Here is a 22,237-nt window from a genome sequence, read left to right as displayed (position 1 = left end):
AATGGTGGCCCTTATATAAGAGGGCAATATCCAGCTTTGATATGTGGAATATATATATATATACACACACACACACACACACACACACACAAACGGAAAGGGAGAGAATATTTTCAAGCCATGGATGTGGATAAAATAAATCTGTGGATAAGGAGGGCTGACTGTATTTCTATGATGCAAAAATATGGCCATGTTAGTCTGTAGAATCAGTTTGTAGCGAGACCTTGCAGCACCTTTGAGACTAATTGGAAGAATAGTTTTTTGTGGCTTTTTCAGGCTCTGTGTCCATGTTCTCGAAGAGTTTATCCCTGAAGTTTCACCTGAATCTGTGGCTGGCGTCTTCCCTGCCTTAATAGTCTGTAGAATCAGTCTGTGGAGAGACTGAAAGAAAGAAACGGGCAGCAGGAGCATTCCTAGACTTCAGTCAGCTTCAGCAATGCATCTGAGGAAGTAGACTTTAGGAAAGCTGCTGCTGCTGCCCATTTCTTTCTTTCAGTGAGTCTCAAAGGGGCTGCAACAAGAGCTCTCTGCAAAGCATTGTGATGATTCCGAGACCTGAGTCTACTCCCTCAGTGCATTTGGCTCTTCATTTCAGTGAGTCCCAAAGGTGGGACTGTATTTCTCTGAGGGCTTTTTCAGCTTCTCTTTGCCCAGCTCCTCCCTTTCCCTGGCCTCGTCCATCCTCTGCCTTGTGACCTGAGGTTGCCCAGGGCCTTTGGCCCTCGCCTGGGGCCGAGAGAAGGGCGGAGGGGGGGGCTGCCTGCCAGGCGTCCTTGGCCCTGCTCCGAGCCTCCTCCGGCCTTTGCCAGCGGCTGCTCCCTCGGCCTCCGACCATTATGCAACCCAGCAGCCTCCCTCCCTGGCAGCAGGGCCAGGAGCCCTTCCCGGGGAAGCCTTGGCTGCAGAGGCTGGAGCAGCAGCAGCAGCAGCAGCGCCATGAGCAGCCCAGGCCAGGAGGACCTCAACCAGCTTCCAGACGAGGCGCCCCTGGTCAGGGCAGCAGTGGCAGCCTTGAGGCGCAGGGCCCAGGAGGAAGAGGAGGGCTTCCAGGCTCTGCCCTTCCTCCTGGACGAGGCCCACCTGCTCCCCTTCTTGAGAGCCAGGGACTTCGACGGCGAGCTGGCCTGGAAGGTAAGGGCAGCAGCAGGGGACTCCCAAGCAGCGGGGGAGGCACCCCCTTCGCCCCCTGACCTCCTGCTGCTTTCCCACAACATACAGCATCCTTGTTGTTGTTGTTGTTAGTTGCCCTCCAGTACTGCACTTAGGGCGGGACAATGAAATGCACAGATAAAGGATGGGAGACACCTGGCTGAACGAGACAACATGTGAAAGGGATCTGGGAGTCCAAGTAGACCACAAGTTGAACGTGAGTCAACAGTGTGATGAGGCAGCTAAAAAGGCCAATGCGATTTTAGGCTGCATCAATAAAAGTATAGTGTCTGGATCAAGGGAAGAAATAATGCCACTCTATTCTGCTCTGGTCAGGCCTCACCTGGAATATTGTGTCCAATTCTGGACACCACAATTTAAAAAGGATGTTGAGAAACTGGAGCGTGTCCAAAGGAGGGCGACTAAAATGGTGAAAGGTGTGGAAACCATGCCCTGAGGAAAGACTCAGGGAGCTGGGGATATTTAGCCTGGAGAAGGGAAGGTTAAGAGGTATGATAGCCCTGTTTCAATATTTGAAGGGATGCCATATTGAGGAGGGAGCTGACTTATTTTCTCCTGCTCCAGAGACTAGGACCTGGAACAATGGATGTAAGATCCAGGAAAAGAGATTCCACCTCAACATTAGGAGGAACTTCCTGACAGTAAGGGCTGTTCAACAGTGGAACACATTCATTCCTCAGAGAGTTCTGGGTCTCCCTCCTTGGAAGTCTTTAAACAGAGACTGGATGGCCATCTGTCAGGGATGCTTAGATTGAGAGTTCCTGCATGGCAGAATGGGGGTTGGACTGGATGTCCCTTGTGGTCTCTTCCAACTCTATGATTTTATAATTCATAGTGATACCATGGATGAGACATCTCCAAGAATCCCTATCCTCCACTGCCTTGCCCAGATCCCACAAGCCCTTGCCCATAACCCCCTGATTGAGTCTATCCATCTGGTTTGTGGTCTTCCTCTCTTTTTTCTACCCTCTACTTTACATAACATTATTGTGTTTTCTAGTGATCTGTGCCTTCTCATGATGGGGCCAAAGTACAATAGTCTCAACTTGAACATCTTTGCTTCCAAGGAAAGCTCTGGTCTGATCTGTTCAAGAACCCATTTGTTTGTCTTCTTGCCTGTCCATTGCATCCAGCACCACATTTCAAATGAGTTGATTTTATTCCTGTCTGCTTTCTTCACTATCCATACATGGTAACTGGGAATACAGTGGCCTGAATGATTCTGACTTTAGGGCTCAGTTGTATATCTTTGCTCTTTTCCAATTTTTTCATAGCAGCCCTTCCCATTCCTAGTCTTCTTCTTCTTTCTTGACTGCAGTCTCCATTCTGGTCAATGTTTGATCCTAGATATGGGAATTCTTTAACTATTTCAATTTCCTCATTGTCTAGATTGAATTTGTGTATTTCTTCTATGGTTATTATTTTTGTTTTCTTTATGTCCACCAACAGACCTGCCTTTGCACTTTCATCTTTGACCTTCCTTATTAACTATTTCAATTCCTGAATGTCTTCTGCTAATATTATGGTGTCGTCGGCATATCTTAGGTTGTTAATGTCGCTTCCTCTTGTCTTCAATTTTCCTTTTTCTGAATCTAATTATGCTTTCCTTATGATGTTTTCAGCACGTAAGTTAAACAAGTAAGGTGATAGGATGAATCCTTAGGTGTGTTTATTTGGACACTCGTTCCTCCACATTTGTGGCTTTGATTATTCATGGATTTTATTAATATCTTCTCTCTAGAAATATTCTAGGTCCTCCAGTGCAGCTCTGTACTCAGCTTTAACCAAAAGTCACATTGAAGGACATAGAGATTCTTAGAGAGAACACACCAGCAGTTATCTGTAGCTCCTCCAGTGCAGTTCTATGGTCCATGTCTGGAAGATGTTGACCACAGAGTTGCTCTGGAGGACCTAGAGGTTCCTAGAGAGGCGTTCTCTCAGGTAAAAACAAAGTGTTTTTGTTATTTGCAGTTTTTCCACATTCATGGAGGCCCTGTGCCCCTAACCTCAGCAAATATGGAGGGACACGTGTACTCACCTTACTCATCAGTCGTAATTCCCATATCTCACCAAATGGAATAGTCTTCTGTGGGTTTTCCAGGCTGCTTGGCCACATTCTGGAATACAGTAATTTATTCCTGACATTTCACATGCAACTGTGGCTGCAGCCACCCTAATGATGCCACTGGGTAAAAAGAGAAACCACACATGAGGGAGATTGTGAGGGAAACAGGTGGGCTCCCAACCTGGCTTTCCTGAGAGGTTCCTGATCATTTTCTTTGGTTCTTCTTGTGTATGTGTGTTGTTGCCTTTAAGTCATTCACCACTTAGGAACTTAGATTTGGGTGTGTATGTGTGTGATGAGGCATGTCTGCTTACTTTCTTTCCTAGGCTACAGAATGAAATCCCACCCAGTTTGATTCCAACTTCCAATTGTTCCAAACTGGCTGAGATTTTTTTTTTTTGCAGGGGGGGGGAATGAATCACATGTCTTGGGTTTTATATCTGAAATACTGGAGGGTATGCTCAAAGTTTCACAAAGCAATTAGCATCCTCTGCCAGTGCCTCCCCAAACTGCAAATCCCAGGATTCTGTAGGATACAGCCATAAATTTGATAAGGGTCCCTCAAATCTATCATAGACTTTCTTGGGAACAGAAGTATAGTGTCTGATCGAGGGAGGCAATAGTGCCACTCTATTCTGTCCTGGTCAGGCCTTACCTGGAATACTACTTTTAAAAAATACAAACAAAAATCCATCAGTGATACCTTTATTGGCCAACCAAAATGCACAATATACTTGTTGCAAGCTTTCGAAGCTCCATGGGCTTCTTCATCAGGCAAAATGTTACAAACTAAACAGGAGTAAAAAAAAATGGAGATGTTATCAGATGCCTGCATGTTCCTCCTCCTTCTGGCCATGCAGCAATAGGGAGATTTTCAAAGTCCAGGAAATCTAAATCTAAAGTCTATGTGCATCTCAACAGGGACCTCTCTTTTGCAATCCAATATGTCTCCATTCCAGTGAAGTCACAGGCCTCTTTGTAGGCAGAGAAAAACAATGGATTCCTCAAGAAGTTTCTATGTTTTTGCATCAGGAACATTTTGATGATTTAGAGGTAAAACATGCAAATTCAGTCCAAATTCCCATGTTTTACCTCTACATGTTTGCGTTTGTTAAATGGCCAACACAGCTACCCCTGAATGTTTACTTTTGAGAAATTACCTTTAATTAAATATTCTGAAGAAAGCATTAGGATTTTGGTTTTGCATGTGCCTTGCTGGTGCCTGATAGATCATAAAAGGGGAAGCTGCACTTTAGAAGTTAGATAGCTGCTGGCTGAGTCATTGAGGAATTCTGATTGCAGGTAAAGAGTTAAATGCATCCAGATACCACACATCTGATCACATTCATTTGTCTCCACCACTGCATTTGCTTTCTAGAAAGAGAAGGAGAACCACTTGCGGAGTCATATGTGGACTGGCCCTTAGATTAAGGGTATCACTTCATTGTATGTCACTTTAAAAGCAGTGGTTCCCAATCTTTGGTCCTTCAGTTTTTTAGACTTCCAACTCCCATGCAGCAGGGTCAGTGGTCAAGAATTCCAGGAATTGAAATCCAAAAATCTGTAGGACCAAAGGTTGAGAACCACTGCTTTAAAGATAAATTAATCTTGGCATAAGATTCCATAGGTATGGTCACTTTGTGAACAGTGTACACAAACGCTAATACCATCTATTGCTGCTATTTTTATTACACTATAGTAAATTTGTTAGTCTTTAAGGTTACGCAAGGCCTTTTGTTGCTATATGTGAGTCATATACTTAATAAGCACACTCCCCAACAGCCAAGGAAGGGTGTATACTTCTCTTTGAAATTTTATACTTTGCTTCATCTGTAATTAAGATGTGCAAAATAAGTGGGTGGGGGGTGGGGGGGAACAAAATCTTCGTGGCCCAGAGTACCTGGATGAAGGATCAGATAGGAACTGGAAATCAATTTATTTAGGACTGAAACCAATTGCTAGTTCCAGCTAGAGCAGATCCATTGAATTAATTGCTGAATGGTAAATGAGCACCTAGGCAAACCCCACTGATAAAATGATTCACCTCTACCTGGGAGTAGCAACTAGATTTAAGGCAGGAGTGGGAAGTGTGTTGTCATCCAGATGTTGTTGAAGTGCAACTCCCAGCATTCCTATGGATTTAGGTCTAAACAAATTAACAGCACCTCACCGACTGCCATAGCTCTCTCTGAACAAGGTTTGTTTTACATATTTACTTAAAGGGTTTATACATTGATTTTCTGCCCACTAGAAATGGTTCAAAGTCCTGGTGATCACTGGAATGTTTATAGCAGTGTTCCCAGTAACACAATACTACAAATTCAGTTTATTCAGAGTCCTGATGAAATGCCACATCAGTACTGTAATACCATGTCATTTAATTCCCTCTGACCACATAAATAAATAAGAGTACTATCAACAGCAGTGGTAGGTGGAGAGGAAGGAAGGAAATTTCCTCTTGCTCATGCACAGAGGCACAGCTATTGCCTTATTTATGTTGATGATGATACACACATTCTTCTCATACACTAGCACCCTTATTTAACACACATGAACTCGACACACTTCATTTTGCACATGCATATGTCCATCACACACTTGTGTGTGATACATACTTACACTAATACATTTGAAAACACGAAAAGATCTTGGAGCAGGAGGAAGAATAGCGTAGGTTTCTTTCTCTTGCTTTCAGTGTTGGTTGCTATGTTATGGGGAGGTAGAAATACAGTTATCTCTTTGACAGTAATAATTCTCCCAATTGTATTTGCTAATCTTTTGGTAACCTGAAACCTACTACTCATGCACTCATGAAGGATCATTTGAAGAGGAATACCAAATTGATGCCCTCTTTACTAGTGTTTAAATGCCTTAAAGGGAGTATGCAGGATTATCTCTGTGTTTAGGAGGGATTCTGCTTTAGGTATAAGAATGAAATAATTACATGGTTACTAGCATTGCCAATTTCTAGGGAATTCCCTGGAATCTGGGAAATTTAATTTCTTTCCGGGGATTTTAACAGAATATTCCAGTAAATATTGGGGAATTCTGGGGAGTTGGGATTTTGGTAAAACATTCCGGGGAATATCTTCGAGGCTTGTTGGCAACACTGAAGGTTACCCCATTTAATGCCTAGATGAAATCACTTATTTAGTGTACAGTATTCTAAAGTTGGTTACCTTTGGTTTAACGGTGGCCCTGTGTGCATGTAATTATCCACAAAGCACAATAGCTTTAGAATATATCTAAGAATGCTGGCAGAGTTCTAATCATACATTGACATTCAAACTTCCCTCTTTCAAACCTTTCATGGCACAGCAATTATTGATTCACAGTTACAATAGAGCAAAATGCTGCAAGTATTATTGCTATGAATGGCAACATTGATTTTATTCATAGGTGGGTCTAAACGAAGCAATACATCTGGTCTACAGCCAAACTCCTCATTGGATCGATAACAAATTTATGTGCACTAGCATTCTTTACTGTTATGACTGTGACAGAAAATCTATTATCTCTACTACATCAAGCAGCTTTCCTTTGAAAACCTGAAAAATTGCAAGGACATAAACTTCATTGTAATCTGGGAATACAACATACATATTGCCCATGCTTTGCTATTGAGTGTGTTAGAAAATAGCTTATTCTGACTGAATTCATATCTCCTGATTTCATGTCTTCTTGTGATCATCACAAAATCTTCTCTGTTCCTTCACCAAAATTATTTTCTCATCCCCCTTTACAGCAATTACTGATTTTCCTGAGCCACTGCAATAGTTCAGTAGAGCTATTCAGCTAATTTATAGGAAAATAGACTATCTATCTATCTATCTATCTATTGTCATCCATCCATCCCTGCACCTGTAAAACAGAGATTCAGAAACTGAGGAACTAATGTCCTTGTAAAGTGATATGTTACAGGTCCTTAGAAAGGTCCTGCCATTTCCTTTTTTTATGGAAGCTGATTTCATTCCTTCCTTGTGGCAAGAAGCTGCATACAGACTTGAGAAGATCCTCAGACCACAGCAAAGTATTGCAGAATTACTGTGACAGAATCTAAGTCCTTGATCATTATCTCATCTGATTGTTATTAGAATATTAATTCTTGATTAATTATTTTACACCAGGATTAGGAAAAGTGTTCTTGGCTTGAAATTCCTAGCATTTTTCACTATCCTGGCTAGGAGTGATCAGAGTTGCAGTCCAACATCATCTGGAGGGCCACATTTCCCCCACACCTATGTTATACCCATGGTAGTTCTAATCAAAAGCATGATTTCACTCACTATTATGTTTAGTTTTTTGGGCTATGTGGCCATGTTCTAGAAGGGTTTCTTCATGACGTTTTGCCAGCATCTGTGGCTGGCATCTTCAGAGAATGTTTGCCTGGAAAGGACTTGGGTATATATATTGTGTGACCTGGAAAGGCAGGAGTGATTTGCATGTATATTGTTTATTTCTAAAGTTTATTATGTTTATTTCTAAAGAAACACTTTTGTTCACTGTTGCATAATCTTGGGAAATGAAAATGACCCATAATAATAATTGGACAGTTTTCAGCTCTTTGTTTTCCTCATCTGTTGATGTTATGTCTGTAAAGACCAAATAAATGGCTCCATGCCTGTCTGTTCCCCTGCATCCAGTTCTAATCTAGTACAAAGTGTTCACAACTGAACAGTTCTCCTCTTCACAACAAGATACTAATGGATGAGGTAAAGTTTTGTTAACCTCATGCCCCTTCAAGCAGTAGCTAATCTTGAATCTATTCACTATAACACTATCCTGTTTTTCTATGGTTTGGACACTTACAAGGGGGGATAATAATATTATTTGTAGCAGTGTCCATGATGCTGTATTTAGCTTCATAACCACCTTAATTAAATAACTAAGGTCTAGAACACACTGCAGAAATAATCCAGTTTGAGACTGCTTTAACTGCCTTGGCTCAGTGCTACGGAATCATGGGAATTGTAGTTTGTTGTGGTACCAGCGCTCTCTGCCAGAGGTTAAATGTCTCACAAAACTACAGTTTCCAGAATTCCTTGGCACTGAGCCAAGGCAGTTAAAGCAGTCTCAAACTGGATTATTTCTGCAGTGCGTTCTGGATTTAAATTGTGTCTACCAGCCCTTGACTTGAAGGCACATGACATCAGCTGCTGTAAGTGTCAGGGGTCTGTTGCCCAGTCAGCCAGGAAGCAGGTTACTGAAGTTCGCACCCTCTCTCATGAGTAATTTCTGTTGTGACAGTCAGAAGCAGGGTTCCAGCCTCAGTTCCCCCTTGAACCAGAGATCCCTGGTGGGAAGGAGGATGGAAATGTTCTCTGCTTCCAGACTGACTAGTGGGAAAGACATCTGTCGCTCGCACTGTCTTCTGGCCAGTAAATCAGGACTGGGGGACTTTATTGATCCATACACACTTCTTAAATACAAACCAGTCACAAATGATGACTCTAGGGGCAAAACATACTGCAGAAATAATCCAGTTTGAGAACGCAGTAACTGCCCTGGCCCAGTGCAAGGAAATCATGGGAATTATAGTTTGTAATGTCTGCAGAGCTCTCTGATAGAGAAAGCTAAATGTCTCACAAAACTAGAGTTTCCAGAATTCCTTAACAAGGCAGTTAAAGTGGTCTCAATCTGGATTATTTTTGCAGTGTGTTTTGGCCCTAGGTTATGCATTTGTAACTGCTGTAGTGAATTCTGGCCCGTTTTTAATAAAATACAAAAGGTAAATGATATTTGGAGGCTTTCAATGTGGATTGTGATTTTGTACTGAGCTCCTACTTGTTTGAGGTTTGTAAGCAAGCCTAAGGCAAATACCTTTTCACATAAACAAGTTACAGAACGTGCTACTGCAAGATGTTGTAACATACAGCAGGGTTTTAAAAAAGGATTATACAACATTTGGTGTATCAGGGTATTTTAGTTATTGGCTTAGATAATTGAAATGAAACTTCAGGACTGTTGCATTTCTGATTGTTACTGGGTGCTGAGAGCAACCAGAAATGGCAGACATCATTGTGTGCCACTTGTGAATTACTTGGGGATATGAGGCTGAGTATTTTTTTTAATTAATACTGTTGGCCTACATGTATATTTTTATGGGTTTTCTAATAGGTGTGTGAGCAGACAATATGAAGATTTCGTCACCTCCTTTTCTCTGTATGTTTATTGCCTTTTTGTAAGATGTTTTATCCCACAGCTCTTCTTTCAAGGTCCTAACATAAACAGTAAAGGGTGGGGAGGCTACCACATAACATTTGAGTGAGGGCTATAGAGGCTATAACCTAGGCTGTCCCTCCCCAATTTGGTATCATATAGATCTGTGGGACTATAACGTATTTGTCTTCCTGGTCATTTGGGAATGATATGGTCTGTTATCACTATATTTGGAGTGTACCATGTTAGGAAGGGCTGCCCTAGGGTGCAGCTCCCCTAAGGTGGAAGGACCTTACCTGGCAGCCCTACATAAGGGAAAGCTCCAGTTTTATTTAAAAAAAACAAACAAGACAAAACAAAACAGAAAAAAGCATCCAGTTGACAACAGAGAAAAGGGTAAGAAGTGAACAGCTAATAAATATCGATATGGACATTCCATATGATTGATATGCAAGTTGTATATGAGAAGTACTATGAGAAACCAGTATAGTATTGACTACTTTTCATTTAAATATTATGTAATAAGTAATGTGTTGACACTGTCTGCCGACTGCAAATGTTCACAACTCAGTCCAATATGAACTGAATAGTACCAAATTTCACACTCTACAATTAAACAAAATGCAACCAATTTGCATATAAGACCTCTGTGTTGGAATAAAAGGCTTTCCAGTAAGTAAGTTGTTCCACCATGGAAGACGATCATTTTCAAAATAAATTTCACTCAGCTCATCTTTTTCATAAATGAAGAACTGCGTTTATTCCTTGACAAAGCAGAAAGCCTAAGGATAACTATACTGAAGTCTAGGGCCATGCCTAGATCTAATTGTGTTATTGGCCTTAGTGAATTGGATCAGATGTGTTAGTAACTGCTTAGGTATTCCTTGCCAAAGAAGAAAAGCCTGCAGTTCCAGTAACAGGAAGATGTATGTACAGGAATTGATTGTGCTGTTTTAGAATGGCAAATTAAGGCTTTCTATTTGTAAAGATACTAGATTTCAAATTGCTAGAAATATTTGTTTTTTTCCCCATGCTTTTACCTTCACAATTGTTACACAATTTCAAGCTTTGGCAGACAGCTGTTGTGGTTCTGTCTGAATATCTCCCAGTGGGCTGTACTTCATGTTAATAACAGGGCAGTGACATTTAGATAGCAGAAACTTAGCCCACAAAAACTTTGCTCTCAATAGATTTGATAATGGATCAGTGTAACACAATATCTGCATTTTAAGGGGATTCCTTTGACTATGGTTAAAGTTCTTTGAAAAAAGAGACCCATTGTTGCTAACAAAAGAATTACTGAAATACATCTTAATCCAGTTGGAATAGCAATAGAATAAATTGTGAGGATTTTAAGCTTTCTCTTTGAGGTGGAAACAATAAAATACATTGTCAAAAGCAGGGGTAGGCAACCTGTGGCCCACGGGCCGGATGCGGCCCGGCGAGGCCTTGGGACCGCCCCAGCCCGGTCCTGCTGCTGATTGCCGCCGGGGCCTTTGGTCTCTCGCGCAAGGGGGCATGGTGGGGCAATTGTCTATAGAAGCCTCAGAAACATGCATTTATCTTAACATTTTTTTAAAAAATCAGCAATTTTTTTCACATGTCCTCCACTTTTTTAAAAAGTGTCCTCCATTTGAAAATATGCCTCAAACCGTCCAGGGCATAAAATACTGTTTGAAAACACTGAAGTTCTGGACCATGCCAACGACTACCATGTCAGGATGCACAGGGAGGCCACTGAGATCCACAAACATCTGGATAATTTCAACTGGAAAGAAGAAACCCTTGAAGTGAACAAAATTTGGCTACCAGTTCTGAAGATTAGCAAAATAAGGACACAGCAAATGCAAATGGGAAACCATTCAGAGTCAGGGGCTTTCCCAGCAGATAATTGATCACTAATTAGCAGACATTAATCCTCGTTTGCATTAGCCTCCCAGGCTGAGGCCAGCCATCAACACAGAACAATACACATGCAAATCACTCCTGCATTCCCAGGCTCACACAGTATATATACACCCAATTTTTCCAGGCAAAGCATTCTCTGAAGATGCCAGCCACAGATGCTGGTGAAATGTCAGAAAGAAACTCTGCTAGAACATGGCCACATAGCCCGGAAAACCCACAAAAAACTATATATATTTAATCTATCAGTTTTTATCTGTGCTAATTCCAACTATCATTTTTTATCCATGCAAATGTATCAGTTTTTATCAAATACTGACTCATTTGCAAAATATAAGAAGTAGAATTACAGATATTAAAATGTAGCCAAACAGAATTAATAAAATGTATATGCATATAGATTGTAAATTCAGTGAAAATACAGTGCAGTACATGTCTGCTCAATGGTAATCGTTAGTAAATCCTGTTGGACTTATTTCCACATTGGCCTAAATGAAAAATGTAGAAAGCTAATGGGAGAGAAGTAATGTTTCATAAAAATGATCTTATAAATTATTCCATAGTTACCTTGATGTTTCCTGTCTCTTTTTCTGTTAATTGTTTTGTAGCTATTAAAAAACTATCACAAGTGGAGAACTGAATGCCCAGAAATAAGTGCAGATTTACAGCCTTACTCAGTTCTTGGCCTGTTGCATAGTGGTTACCATGGAGTTTTGAAAGAGAGAGACCCAACTGGCAGCAAAGTGCTCATTTATAGAATTGGTAAGTAACTTTCCTTTGTGCAGCACTGTTATGTAGCCACTCCAGTTGTGTTGCACAGAGAGGTGGGATACAAATACATTTTATTATTGTTATTATTATTTAGCTTCCTCTTATTTCAAATCCTATATGAAAGTCTGTGATATCAGCAGCATTATGGGTATATTCAAATGACATAGCAAAGAAGGACCCTTAGCCTGTCATGGACAAGCTGTGTTAGCCACTGCAAATGGGAATAAATGTAGGGTTGCCATACCTGAGGACCTCCAAACCGGGACAAATGTAGGACAAGGTTTGAAAACGTAGGACTTTTTTTTTAAATTTCCTGGCCAGGAAATTTTTAAAAAAAAGTCCTACATTTTCAAACCTTGTCCTCCTCCTCCTCCTCCCAGCTTGGGAGAAAGCCTAGGCCTGCTCCCAGGCCTGGAAGAGGCGCGGGGGCCGCTTGGCATCGCGGCGATTGCCGCAGTGCCAAGAGGCCTCCTCTTCCTCCCGGCTTGGGAGAAAGCCTAGGCCTGCTCCCAGGCCGGGAAGAGGCGTGGGGCGGGGGCCACTTGGCATCGCGGCAATCGCCGCGGTGCGAAGCGGCCTCCTCCTCCTCCCGGCTTGGGAGAAAGCCTCGGCCTGCTCCCAGGCTGGGAAGAGGCACGGGGGCCTCTTGGCATCGCGGCAATTGCCGCGGTGCCAAGTGGCCTCCTCCTCCTCCCTGGCCTCGCTGAGGCCTTGGAGGACCCCGCGATTGCGAAGCCGCCTCCAAGGCCTCGCTGGGGCCTGGGAGGGAGCGTCTCCGTGGCCGGAGCTCTGACCGCGGAGAGCGCTCCCAGGCCTCAGTGAGGCCTTGGAGGACCCCGCAGTGCATGCAGGGGCGGAAGTGGCCGCAGGTGGTGCCATCCCGGTCTTGGCGCCAAACCGGACAGGGACCGGGATGGCACCGCCCAAAGCGGGATTGCCCCACCTACAGGCAGGATATGGCATCCCTAAATAAATGTGATGATCAGGAGTGCTTGTTATCAGCTTCTGCTGATATGCCAACTGCACCCTTTCCTGGAAGTGAAGGACCTAGAAACTGAGTGCACACGCTGGTAACTTCACGACTCGATTTTTGCAATGCACTCTACATGGGGCTAGCCTTGTGCTTAGTTCAGACACTTCAGTTAGGGCAGAACATGGCAGCCAAGTTGGTTTCTGGTAAAGCCAGAAGCAATCACATAACACCTGTTTTAAAATCACTCCACTGGCTGCCTATTAGTTTCTGGGTGCAGTACAAGGTGTTGGTAATGCCCTTTAAAGCCCTAAATGGCTTGGGTCCTACCTTTGGGACCGCCTCCTTCTGTGTAATCCACCCTACACACTAAGGTCCTCTGGGAGGGATTAATTACAGCCTATGAAAACTAGGCTGGCTGCAACCACCCAGAGAACCTTTTTCGGCAACTGCTCCCAGATTATGAAATGGCCTGCCGGATGAGATCCAGCTTAAACAGCTTTTAAAAAGCTGTTAAGATGGATCTCTTCTGGTAGGCCTTTCCTGAATAACTGGCTACCAAAAATCGGAACCCATTACTTCTTTGAATCTGTTATATCCATTGTTTGTCTTGTTATTTTAAAGTATGCTTTAAACTGTGAATTGTTTAATTGTTATCTTAGGGGGTGGGTGGGATACTGGGATATGGGACTGTATTGTTTTAACTTGTAAACTGTGCCGGTTCGCTCAGACAGGGAGGCGGGATATAAATAAAAAAATACTGATTATTATTATTATAAACTGTGTACGTTGCTACTATAAAACTTATGACAGGATCTGCAGAATCCTGACAACTATACGGATAGATTGTTTTACAATGAAGATATTGTCAGGGATGATGGGAGTTGTAGCTCTTCACCTCTGGCTTGAACTCACCACCTGGTTGTGCACCGCGCTGACCAGTTTTGGCCAGTGGTTATAGCTTAGCAGAGTTACAGAGAATAGGCTGAAGACCCCGACAAACTCTCCAAGCCTTCTCACTCTTGCTTCCACAGAAGTCTTCACCCTTCTTCAGGATCCAGCTGGTTCTTGTAGCTTCACCCAAGACACCAGACAACTCAGTAGTCTTATATAAAAGATCTACTTTATTCTACTATATACAGCTTCAAAACTATCCAACACAACTCCAATACAACAATACTCTACTCCTCACTATCCTCTACTACTACCCACAAAATACATTGGGATGCATAGTCATTATTATAGTCAATGCATGGTACCACCCACTGTTGTCTGTTTCCACCCAGTAGGCGTGTACATCATTCTCATTGGTTCTCTTGGTTCATCCTACAATTAATGATTTCATCATCTCAGCCTTGACCACTTAACAATTGTCAGGTGTGTCCAATTATCCACTTTACATTTCTTGTCCTTGGCATTCAGGACTTGTTAATTGTATTACCATTTACACCTGTGTGGTTCTCAATTGGCTTCTGCTGAGTCACCCTGACTCTCACATACATGTTTTATTTCATTTACTGTATATCCCATGTTGCTTTTTCCTTAACAGACATAAACAGTGCAGTTGGATTAATTGTTCTTTAAGGGGTGTATGTGTGTTTTGATGAGCAGTGAACTGAGGGTTACTGATTGAAGAACCGATTAGTAACTGAAATTATTAAGATACTATTGAGATTACTGTTGTGTTACTTAACTATTGTTATGACTGAGTTGAATTAATGGGGTAAGTTTTTATCAGTCAATTAATAATCAGGAGAGCCAAGAATGAATCACATGCCTCTCTTTCTTCCATTTAGCACAATGGGATCCAAAGACGTTTACAGCATTTGATGTGTTTCGTGTAAGCCTTATCACATCTGAGCTTATTGTAAGGGAGCTAGAGACACAGCGGAATGGAGTCAAGGTTATCTTTGATCTCCAAGGATGGAGATTTGCTCATGCCTTTCAGATCTCTCCAACAGTGGCCAAAAAAATAGCTGCCATCCTCACAGTAAGTCCTGGTGCTTAGTTCTAATTAAGCATATCTATTGTATGAGAAATATTTTAAAAAACAGATAAATTCTACATTTTATATATTACAAAAATAACTAAATAGCTTTCAGGACAGAGTAATTTAGTACAGCAGTTTTATATGATTTAGGAACAGCAGAGAAAACATAGGTATAGAAACAGAATAAATTTAATCACATTCTACTTCACTGAAAGTACAGTCTGTAGGATCTTTACCTCTTCTGGAGGACTGCAGCTATACCACTGGAGCTGACATTTACATGGCTGGAAGTGGGAATCCTCTTGGGCTGCATCCATACTGCAGAAATAATGCAGTTTGACACCACTTTAGCTGCCATGGCTCAAAGCTATGGAATTCTGGGAAATGAACTTTTGTGAGACATGTAGCCTTCTTTGTCAGAGAGCTGAGTGCTGCAACAAACTACAGTTTCCAGAATTCCCTAGCACCGAGCCATGGCAGTTAAAGTGGGGTCAGACTGGTTGATTTTTGCAGTGCTGATGCAGCCTTGGTAACCTTTCAGGCTATTTTGGAGGGAGGTCTCATTGTTGCAGTGTGGGATACCCCTCTGGAACAGCATAATTAAGTAATTTAGATACTTTTTGAAATGTTTTTGGCTGGAAAAATTGCTTTATCGATCAAATAAAATTGAGGTGCTGTTGGGGGTTCAAGGACATCCCAAGAGTCATATGTGACCATATGCCTGCCTGCGGTTTATCATGATAAACTGCATCATGTGGAAAATTATCTTTTGTTGGCAGTAGAATACACTAAAAAGTTTTCATATATTTCCTGAGCACAGTTACCATGTATTTCAAAAGGCAAGTATGGTTATAGCAGGGAAATTATTCTGTATTTTGAACATGCTGACAATTTATCATATGAATATAAGCATCAGAATTACAAAATTTGGAACCTTGTATTATGTTCCCTTTCTCATTTTTTCTTTTTGCAGGATTCCTTCCCACTAAAAGTTCGAGGTATCCACTTGATTAACGAGCCTTTGTTCTTCCATCCTGTCTTTGCCATAATTAAGCCCTTTCTCTCTGAAAAAATCAAGGCGCGGGTGAGTGAAAGTGAACATTTTTTTCTAAGAAATTTGTGCATTTAATCAGTTCAGCCTAGGTTTATTTTAACAGGACTGCAGTAAATGTGGGAGGAATGGGAGGCACTTGCTAGCTCTACCTCCTGTGCTGTTCTTTTCATCACCTTCCTCATACAGAGGGCAAACTCCTGAGGTGGAGAGAATCTACTGTTCATGGAGGCTTTCCTAATTGTTTGAAACCTCAGAAAATCACAGGTAGAGCTTATATGGACGGAAGAAGCACTCCTCTTCAGGGCTACTGTCCATGTGAATAGGGTGATGGAAATGTGCAAAGAGAGGGCCAGGGCTAATATGTTGTCCCTGCATGCCTTCTTCATGCATTGCCTTTAACCCAACATAGAATACCTGCATAAATTAGTTAAAATAATGATCTCAAATCATTTGTCTTTTAACTACTGATACTACTTGGAACTACTAATATGACCATTTAATATTTAGTTGTGGTCAGCAGTGTGCTAGGCTGTTCTAACTGGGAAATTTCTGCAAATACCTTTGGCCTGTGATACAATGTGGCTTCATTTATTTACTTATTTTATATTCCAACTTTCTCCCAGCATGGTATTCAAGGCAGCATACAACATTTTAAAAACACAATAAAGTTTTAAAACAAAACCCTTTTGATACAAAAGTTAAAACACAATTTAACTTTGGTTTAAAAAACACAAGTTAAAAACAATTTTTAAAAAGATTTAGAACCTAATAAAATAAAAACACTGCAGACATGTCCATTAGAAGCTCTATCTGTTATAAACAAATAAAAAAGTCTGGATTACATAAACAGATTTGTGGTGAACGAAGTGCTCTGCCTTTTATTCAGGAAGTTAGAATGAACAAAGTTTCAGAAATCCCATCTCCAGCTTGCTAGTAGCTAGTGCTCTTCTTCTTCTGATCCCATGCCCAACAAAAATCTCCTCTCCATAGTTCTACATAGAAATTTGGGATGGGGGGAATAGCTGTGACCCACAAAAGTCAGATGTAAGGGCAGAGAAAACCTCCTCTCTCCCTTTGCACTGTGCTTTGTGGAAACCATGAGCTGCTCTTTATGTTTTCTCCAAAAGCTCAGTGGGAAGGAAGAGAATGCAGCCTCTATTCCCTCTCATCTTTCCCTTGGTTCTGTATAGTTCATGGGGGATTTGGTTTTCTTCCTTTCAGTAACAAAACAGAACTCAGAAACAAAGTCACAGCTTTTGCAAAATCTTAGCAAGGGCTCAGAGAAAACACACTCCTTAAATTTATCTGCATGTACCACAGTGATCTCAGAGAATGGCTGGTAAATAAGGCAGATCCAAATACATGGACTAAAAATCTTTCTACTCGGAATTAAAATTCTGGCCAATGAAAGAATTTTAATGTCCTGCTACCTCAGTACCTATAACAAAGGTTTTTCAATGGGAAGACACATATTATGGGGGAAATTCATATGGGAAAAGCCAACAGATCTACAGTGTGAAGAGTAGCCTTCCTCAGACTCAGGAAAGGGTGGCATTGAATAGAGATTTTAAAAATAATTATCAGCATCTTAGAACAATACACAGAAATAACCAGTATATGCAGCATATCACATTTCTAATATGTATCCACCAACCAGTCCTTAAAAGGATATGAGCAACCATATTTTGCATCTGCTGCCACTTCTGAACAACTTTGAAAAAAAGAATAATTAATAGCATGCATTTGTTGAATGTGGAAAAACTTATTCTCAAGCCCACTTAATTTTAAGGCTACTATGGAGGGAAATTGGAAGTATAATCCAATGGCAATCTGAACGCAATCATGGGGTTTAACGTTATTGCGTGATAGACTATCACATGCAGTTCTGGGCAATGGCAAGCTGTTTTTGGGCAGTGGGAAGTCAGTTTGAACGCAATTAGAATTCACGTAAATTCACTGAACTAGCGCATTCATGTGAATGTGTTCTAGCCCCACTTTCTTTTCATTTGAAATTAAGATAAATTCCTCCCGTGTAATAAATTCCCAGGTTCTGTCTAGAGACTGCTGTTCTGTCCTAATACACTAAAAGTGGTTTGTGTTTGCAAATATTTGAAATAGCCTAAAGAGGGTACAAATTAGATGTTGGAATGGATATAGATATAATAAGAAATTCCTCTTATATAAAATATAGGTTCAGTTAAATACAGAATAATGCTTTTGCTTCTGAAACTGTTTCACACCAGTCTATGACTCCTCTTTGAGAAAAAGAGTTCTTATATTGAAGACATGTTGGCTACAGGAGGTCCAGTGTTGGGGAGGAAAAATGGGAGAACAGCAGAAGTTAGTTTTCTCATCACACCCATATAATCATCCCCTCCCATGGCTTTATAGGAATTTGGAGGTGATTCATTCTCAGACACAGACTTGCCAGCTTTACATCTAGATCACTCTGAATATTTCCCATGATTGAAAGCGGCTCTGATGTACACCAGGTCTACTTAAATTTGTTTTGATGCTTTTGACAATAAGATCAGTTCTCATATTAACTAAGACAAAGTTTTAGGATTTCTTTAATTGGATTATATGCTCCAGGAATGCCTTTTGGTTTACTGAATAAACTGTGCAAAAGTGTAAACAGTTCATCTCATTACAGATCCACATGCATGGCTGTAACTATTCACAGAGTCTCCAGCAGCATTTTCCAGCCAACATCCTTCCAGAAGAATACTGTGGTGAGGCAATCTCTATTGAAGAGCTTTCCAAAGAATGGACTGACTTTATAATGGGATCTGCGAGTTATCTTCAGAGTATTTCTCTGCTTGAGTAGTACATTAAAAAGGTAGAAATGTTTTGTGGGAGGACTATCATAATTTAATTACTAGCCAGAGGGAGAGGGACCAGGGAGTGAGAGAGGAGAAATTAAATTAATCCCAATGGATCACTGAATTCAAGCTTTTGAGCTGATTCATATGTGCTTTGGCTGAGCCACTTCACAACCTGTTGAACAACAACTACAGGCACAGACTCGACTTAGATAATTTGAAATATCCTTATTTCATAATAAAGCTACTGGAAAAAATGAGGAAGAATATAAATAAATTTACATTTAGCTCTAAAGGGATATCTGCTTCCCAGAAGGTAGTATGCAACTTTGTACAGACAAAGTGCCTTGCTATCAGACTGGAGGACTAAAAAGCCTAAGAACATCCTGTGTGGGGTCCAGAGCTTGGAAGAGATATTTTTGTGAACCACTGACCATACTAACTGGAAGTTGTAATCCAAAAAGGTGCACATTTTCCAAGGAGGCCCAGTACACAACTCTTCCAGTGACAAAATTAGATGTCTTTTTCTTGCCTTAATATCTTGTTCTCTGAAGTTTGGTGCCTTTAAATCTGAAAGCTTTATTTATCTCTCATGTCTAATAGAGAGGGCTAGACCAATGGTGATGTTGTCTAAACTTCTTTAAAAAGCAGTTGAAACAAGACACTTTCTCTACTTCTTGTGCTAATTAATTCCATATGTTAAATATATATTGTGTAAATTGTTTCTTCTGTTTGGTATAAATTTGCTGTCTGTGAAGGATGCTGCATTTGGGATATTGAAATGGGATTAGATGTCTATCAGTGATGTTGCATTTGGGATACTAGAGGGGGATTAAACAGGGAAAGGTAAACCTGGGAGCCAGTTTTCTGCTTCTACAGTGATCTACAATGGGCCACACATTAAAATAAACTAAATAAGCAAGCATTTTTGGTTTTCAAACATGGGTTTAACATTAAACAGTGCAGAGGAGCTGCAACCTATTTAAAGAATGAATTAGCCTCCTTTCAGGATTCACACTTTTTGAGGGGACAGTTCACGGACCATGGAAGGATTGAGGACCACAAAAGTAGCTTAGGCAAGCAGTATTTTGTGCACCCCTGCCCTACAATAAAATCTAGTGACTAAGGCATCATATATAGTAAGTTTCAACTTATTCACATTCACTCAGAAGCAACCCTGTGTTCAATGGAACTTTTTCTTAGCTTACAATGTATGTATGCCCCTGTGTTCTCACTTACTGAGACCTACTCCTAGACAAGTGAATATATAGGACTGCAGTTTTAGTTGTTACTCCTAGACAAGTGAATATATAGGACTGCAGTTTTAGTTGTTATTTTATGGTACAAACTGTCAAGGAGTTAGCAAGTAACTAAACAACATGCCCTTGGAAGCTATTAGGACAGTAAATATACTTAACACATGCTAGTGATTGTCTTATGGCTTCTAACTGTACCTGAAAGATTACCCATGTTTGAAATGTTCCTCAGCATTAAATCCAATTGCTGGTCCAAAACTGGGGTAGATGCATTGAATCACTTGTTGAATAGTTAGTTTATATGTATGTAAACACCATTATTCCCATGGATCTTTCCTTGCTGAGACTAGCAATTGGATTTATGCCCTGATTTAAGTTAGCCTGCTTCGTTCAGGTGGGATAAATGGTAAGAGTAGTACTGTAGTACAATTATTATATTAGCTGTTTACACTGGAAAGCTGACACTGGCCTAAAAGGGGGAATACTGTGAACATACACACAGAGAAAGGGTGTGTGTATAAAAAAAAATATCCTTTTAAAAATGATGCTTTCTTCAAACAGGTAGTATCCAGTAATTCTGCTGGCAAATTACTGAGATCCAGTAGAGCCAGGTGGAGGTGATCCTCTTTTCCACTGCAGCCCTCTTGTGGATCCCCATATGAGGGCCCCTTTGGAGGCAGTTTTTGGGTGGCTTGGAGGGCTGAAAGAAGGTGGGGTATTTCTATTGCAACTGCCAGCCTTTAATTCATAGTTATGAGACTTGCTGCATTTTAACCTAACCCTGGCTAATCCAGCATTCCCTAGCCTGGTATCCTCCTGTATTGCCAAATGTCAGGACAGTGGAAGTTCTGGTTCAAAATGGCAAGAGTGCACTAGGCTGAGCAACAGTCACCTAACAATTTAAGTTGAGGCAAACTAATACACACACTGTTGAAACATCTCAAAGCACATTATGATGATGTTTCAGTGGTGTTATTGTGGTGCCACTGGCAGATACTTCCACTGAAGGTGAATCCACCTCCTCAGGCAGTCCATTCTACAGCTGAATTGGTTTTACTGTGAGCAAGTTCTTCCTAGTTTTGTTGGATGTTTTGTTTTTTAAACCACAAGCACTTTAACATAATGTCAACAAATAATAATCTGTGTCTCTCCGCTAAAAGTAGTAGAATCGGCAGCTATTTTATAATTAACACTGTGATATCAAATTAACAATTTGTAAGCCACTCTGGGAATCTTTTTTTCTTTTCTTTTTTGCTGAAGAGCAGGATATAACTTATCTAAATAAACAAAACTTTATATACACACACACTCACACACTTTTAATTATCTTCTCTGCTCTTTTATGTTCAGTAAGCAAACACACAGTGAATATCTTTCGAGTTTGTCATTCACTTGAATTTTATAACTGGATAGTGAGCTTTTTTAAGAATAAAAATTAAGCACAAAAAATTTAAACTGTGCATATAATTTTGTACTTGACATTTTCTCTCTTCACCCAGAATACATGTATTTTCAAGCTACTTTCTACCCATGGAAAATTCCTGAGAGATTTCTAGTTTGTTTTAGGAAAAAATAAGACTTGTATTTGTTCAGTTCTGTATTACTCTGTACTCAGCATACAATTGTGGGCAACTTAACATCTTCCTTTTGGAAATTTTCTTTTCAATCATTTCCTTAGTGTGCCGGTGGGCCTTTCATTTTACATAACCTACACAAACTGTAGCTGTTTCTAGATAGTGGGAAATTCACAGCCATGACTGCTGTGTCACTTTGACAACTGGAAAAAAAATTTAAATGTGAAAGTTATTTATTGACTCAACCATTAATGGGAAATATATATAGAAATTTGAGATACTCTGGATACATAATACGGAAAGTAACATGGCATCAGCAGGACAGAAGAAAACATTTAACTTCAAAGCAAAAAAGAAATTGCAATAATATGTTGCGTCTTTGTGATTGTACTTATATACTTTCTTAAAAAGCGATGAAATCATATAGAGAGACATCTAATTTTATGTAATTTTATAATTTTGTATACTTTATAGAAAATAAATTAATTTTTTCCCAAATGA

The 22,237-nt window shown here is 40.6% G+C and overlaps 1 protein-coding gene across 2 annotated transcripts; it reads left to right on the top strand.

Moving 5' to 3' along the window:
- Window positions 1-832: 832 nt before the first annotated feature.
- TTPA (alpha tocopherol transfer protein) lies at window positions 833-22,237 on the top strand. Of its 2 annotated transcripts, none has more exons than XM_042463576.1 (5): window positions 833-1,131; window positions 11,908-12,061; window positions 14,837-15,030; window positions 16,004-16,114; window positions 18,738-22,237. In XM_042463576.1, the coding sequence occupies exons 1-5, from the start codon at window positions 937-939 to the stop codon at window positions 18,909-18,911; spliced, it is 828 nt and encodes a 275-aa protein (XP_042319510.1). In that variant the 5' UTR covers window positions 833-936; the 3' UTR covers window positions 18,912-22,237. The 2 variants fall into 2 exon arrangements, with proteins under 2 accessions (XP_042319510.1, XP_042319511.1); XM_042463577.1 differs by lacking the exon at window positions 833-1,131 and adding an exon at window positions 1,280-1,366.

The sequence above is a fragment of the Sceloporus undulatus genome, chromosome 4, assembly GCF_019175285.1.
Source record: "Sceloporus undulatus isolate JIND9_A2432 ecotype Alabama chromosome 4, SceUnd_v1.1, whole genome shotgun sequence".
Lineage (NCBI taxonomy): Eukaryota > Metazoa > Chordata > Lepidosauria > Squamata > Phrynosomatidae > Sceloporus > Sceloporus undulatus.
This window is presented reverse-complemented; position numbering and strand designations above follow the sequence as displayed.

Coding starts and splice junctions, on each gene's coding strand:
- TTPA (XM_042463576.1), top strand. CDS start 937: ATGAGCAGCCCAGGCCAGGAGGACCTCAACCAGCTTCCAGACGAGGCG. Junction 15,031..16,003: donor AAATAGCTGCCATCCTCACA/GTAAGTCCTGGT, acceptor TTCTTTTTGCAG/GATTCCTTCCCACTAAAAGT. Junction 16,115..18,737: donor CTGAAAAAATCAAGGCGCGG/GTGAGTGAAAGT, acceptor ATCTCATTACAG/ATCCACATGCATGGCTGTAA.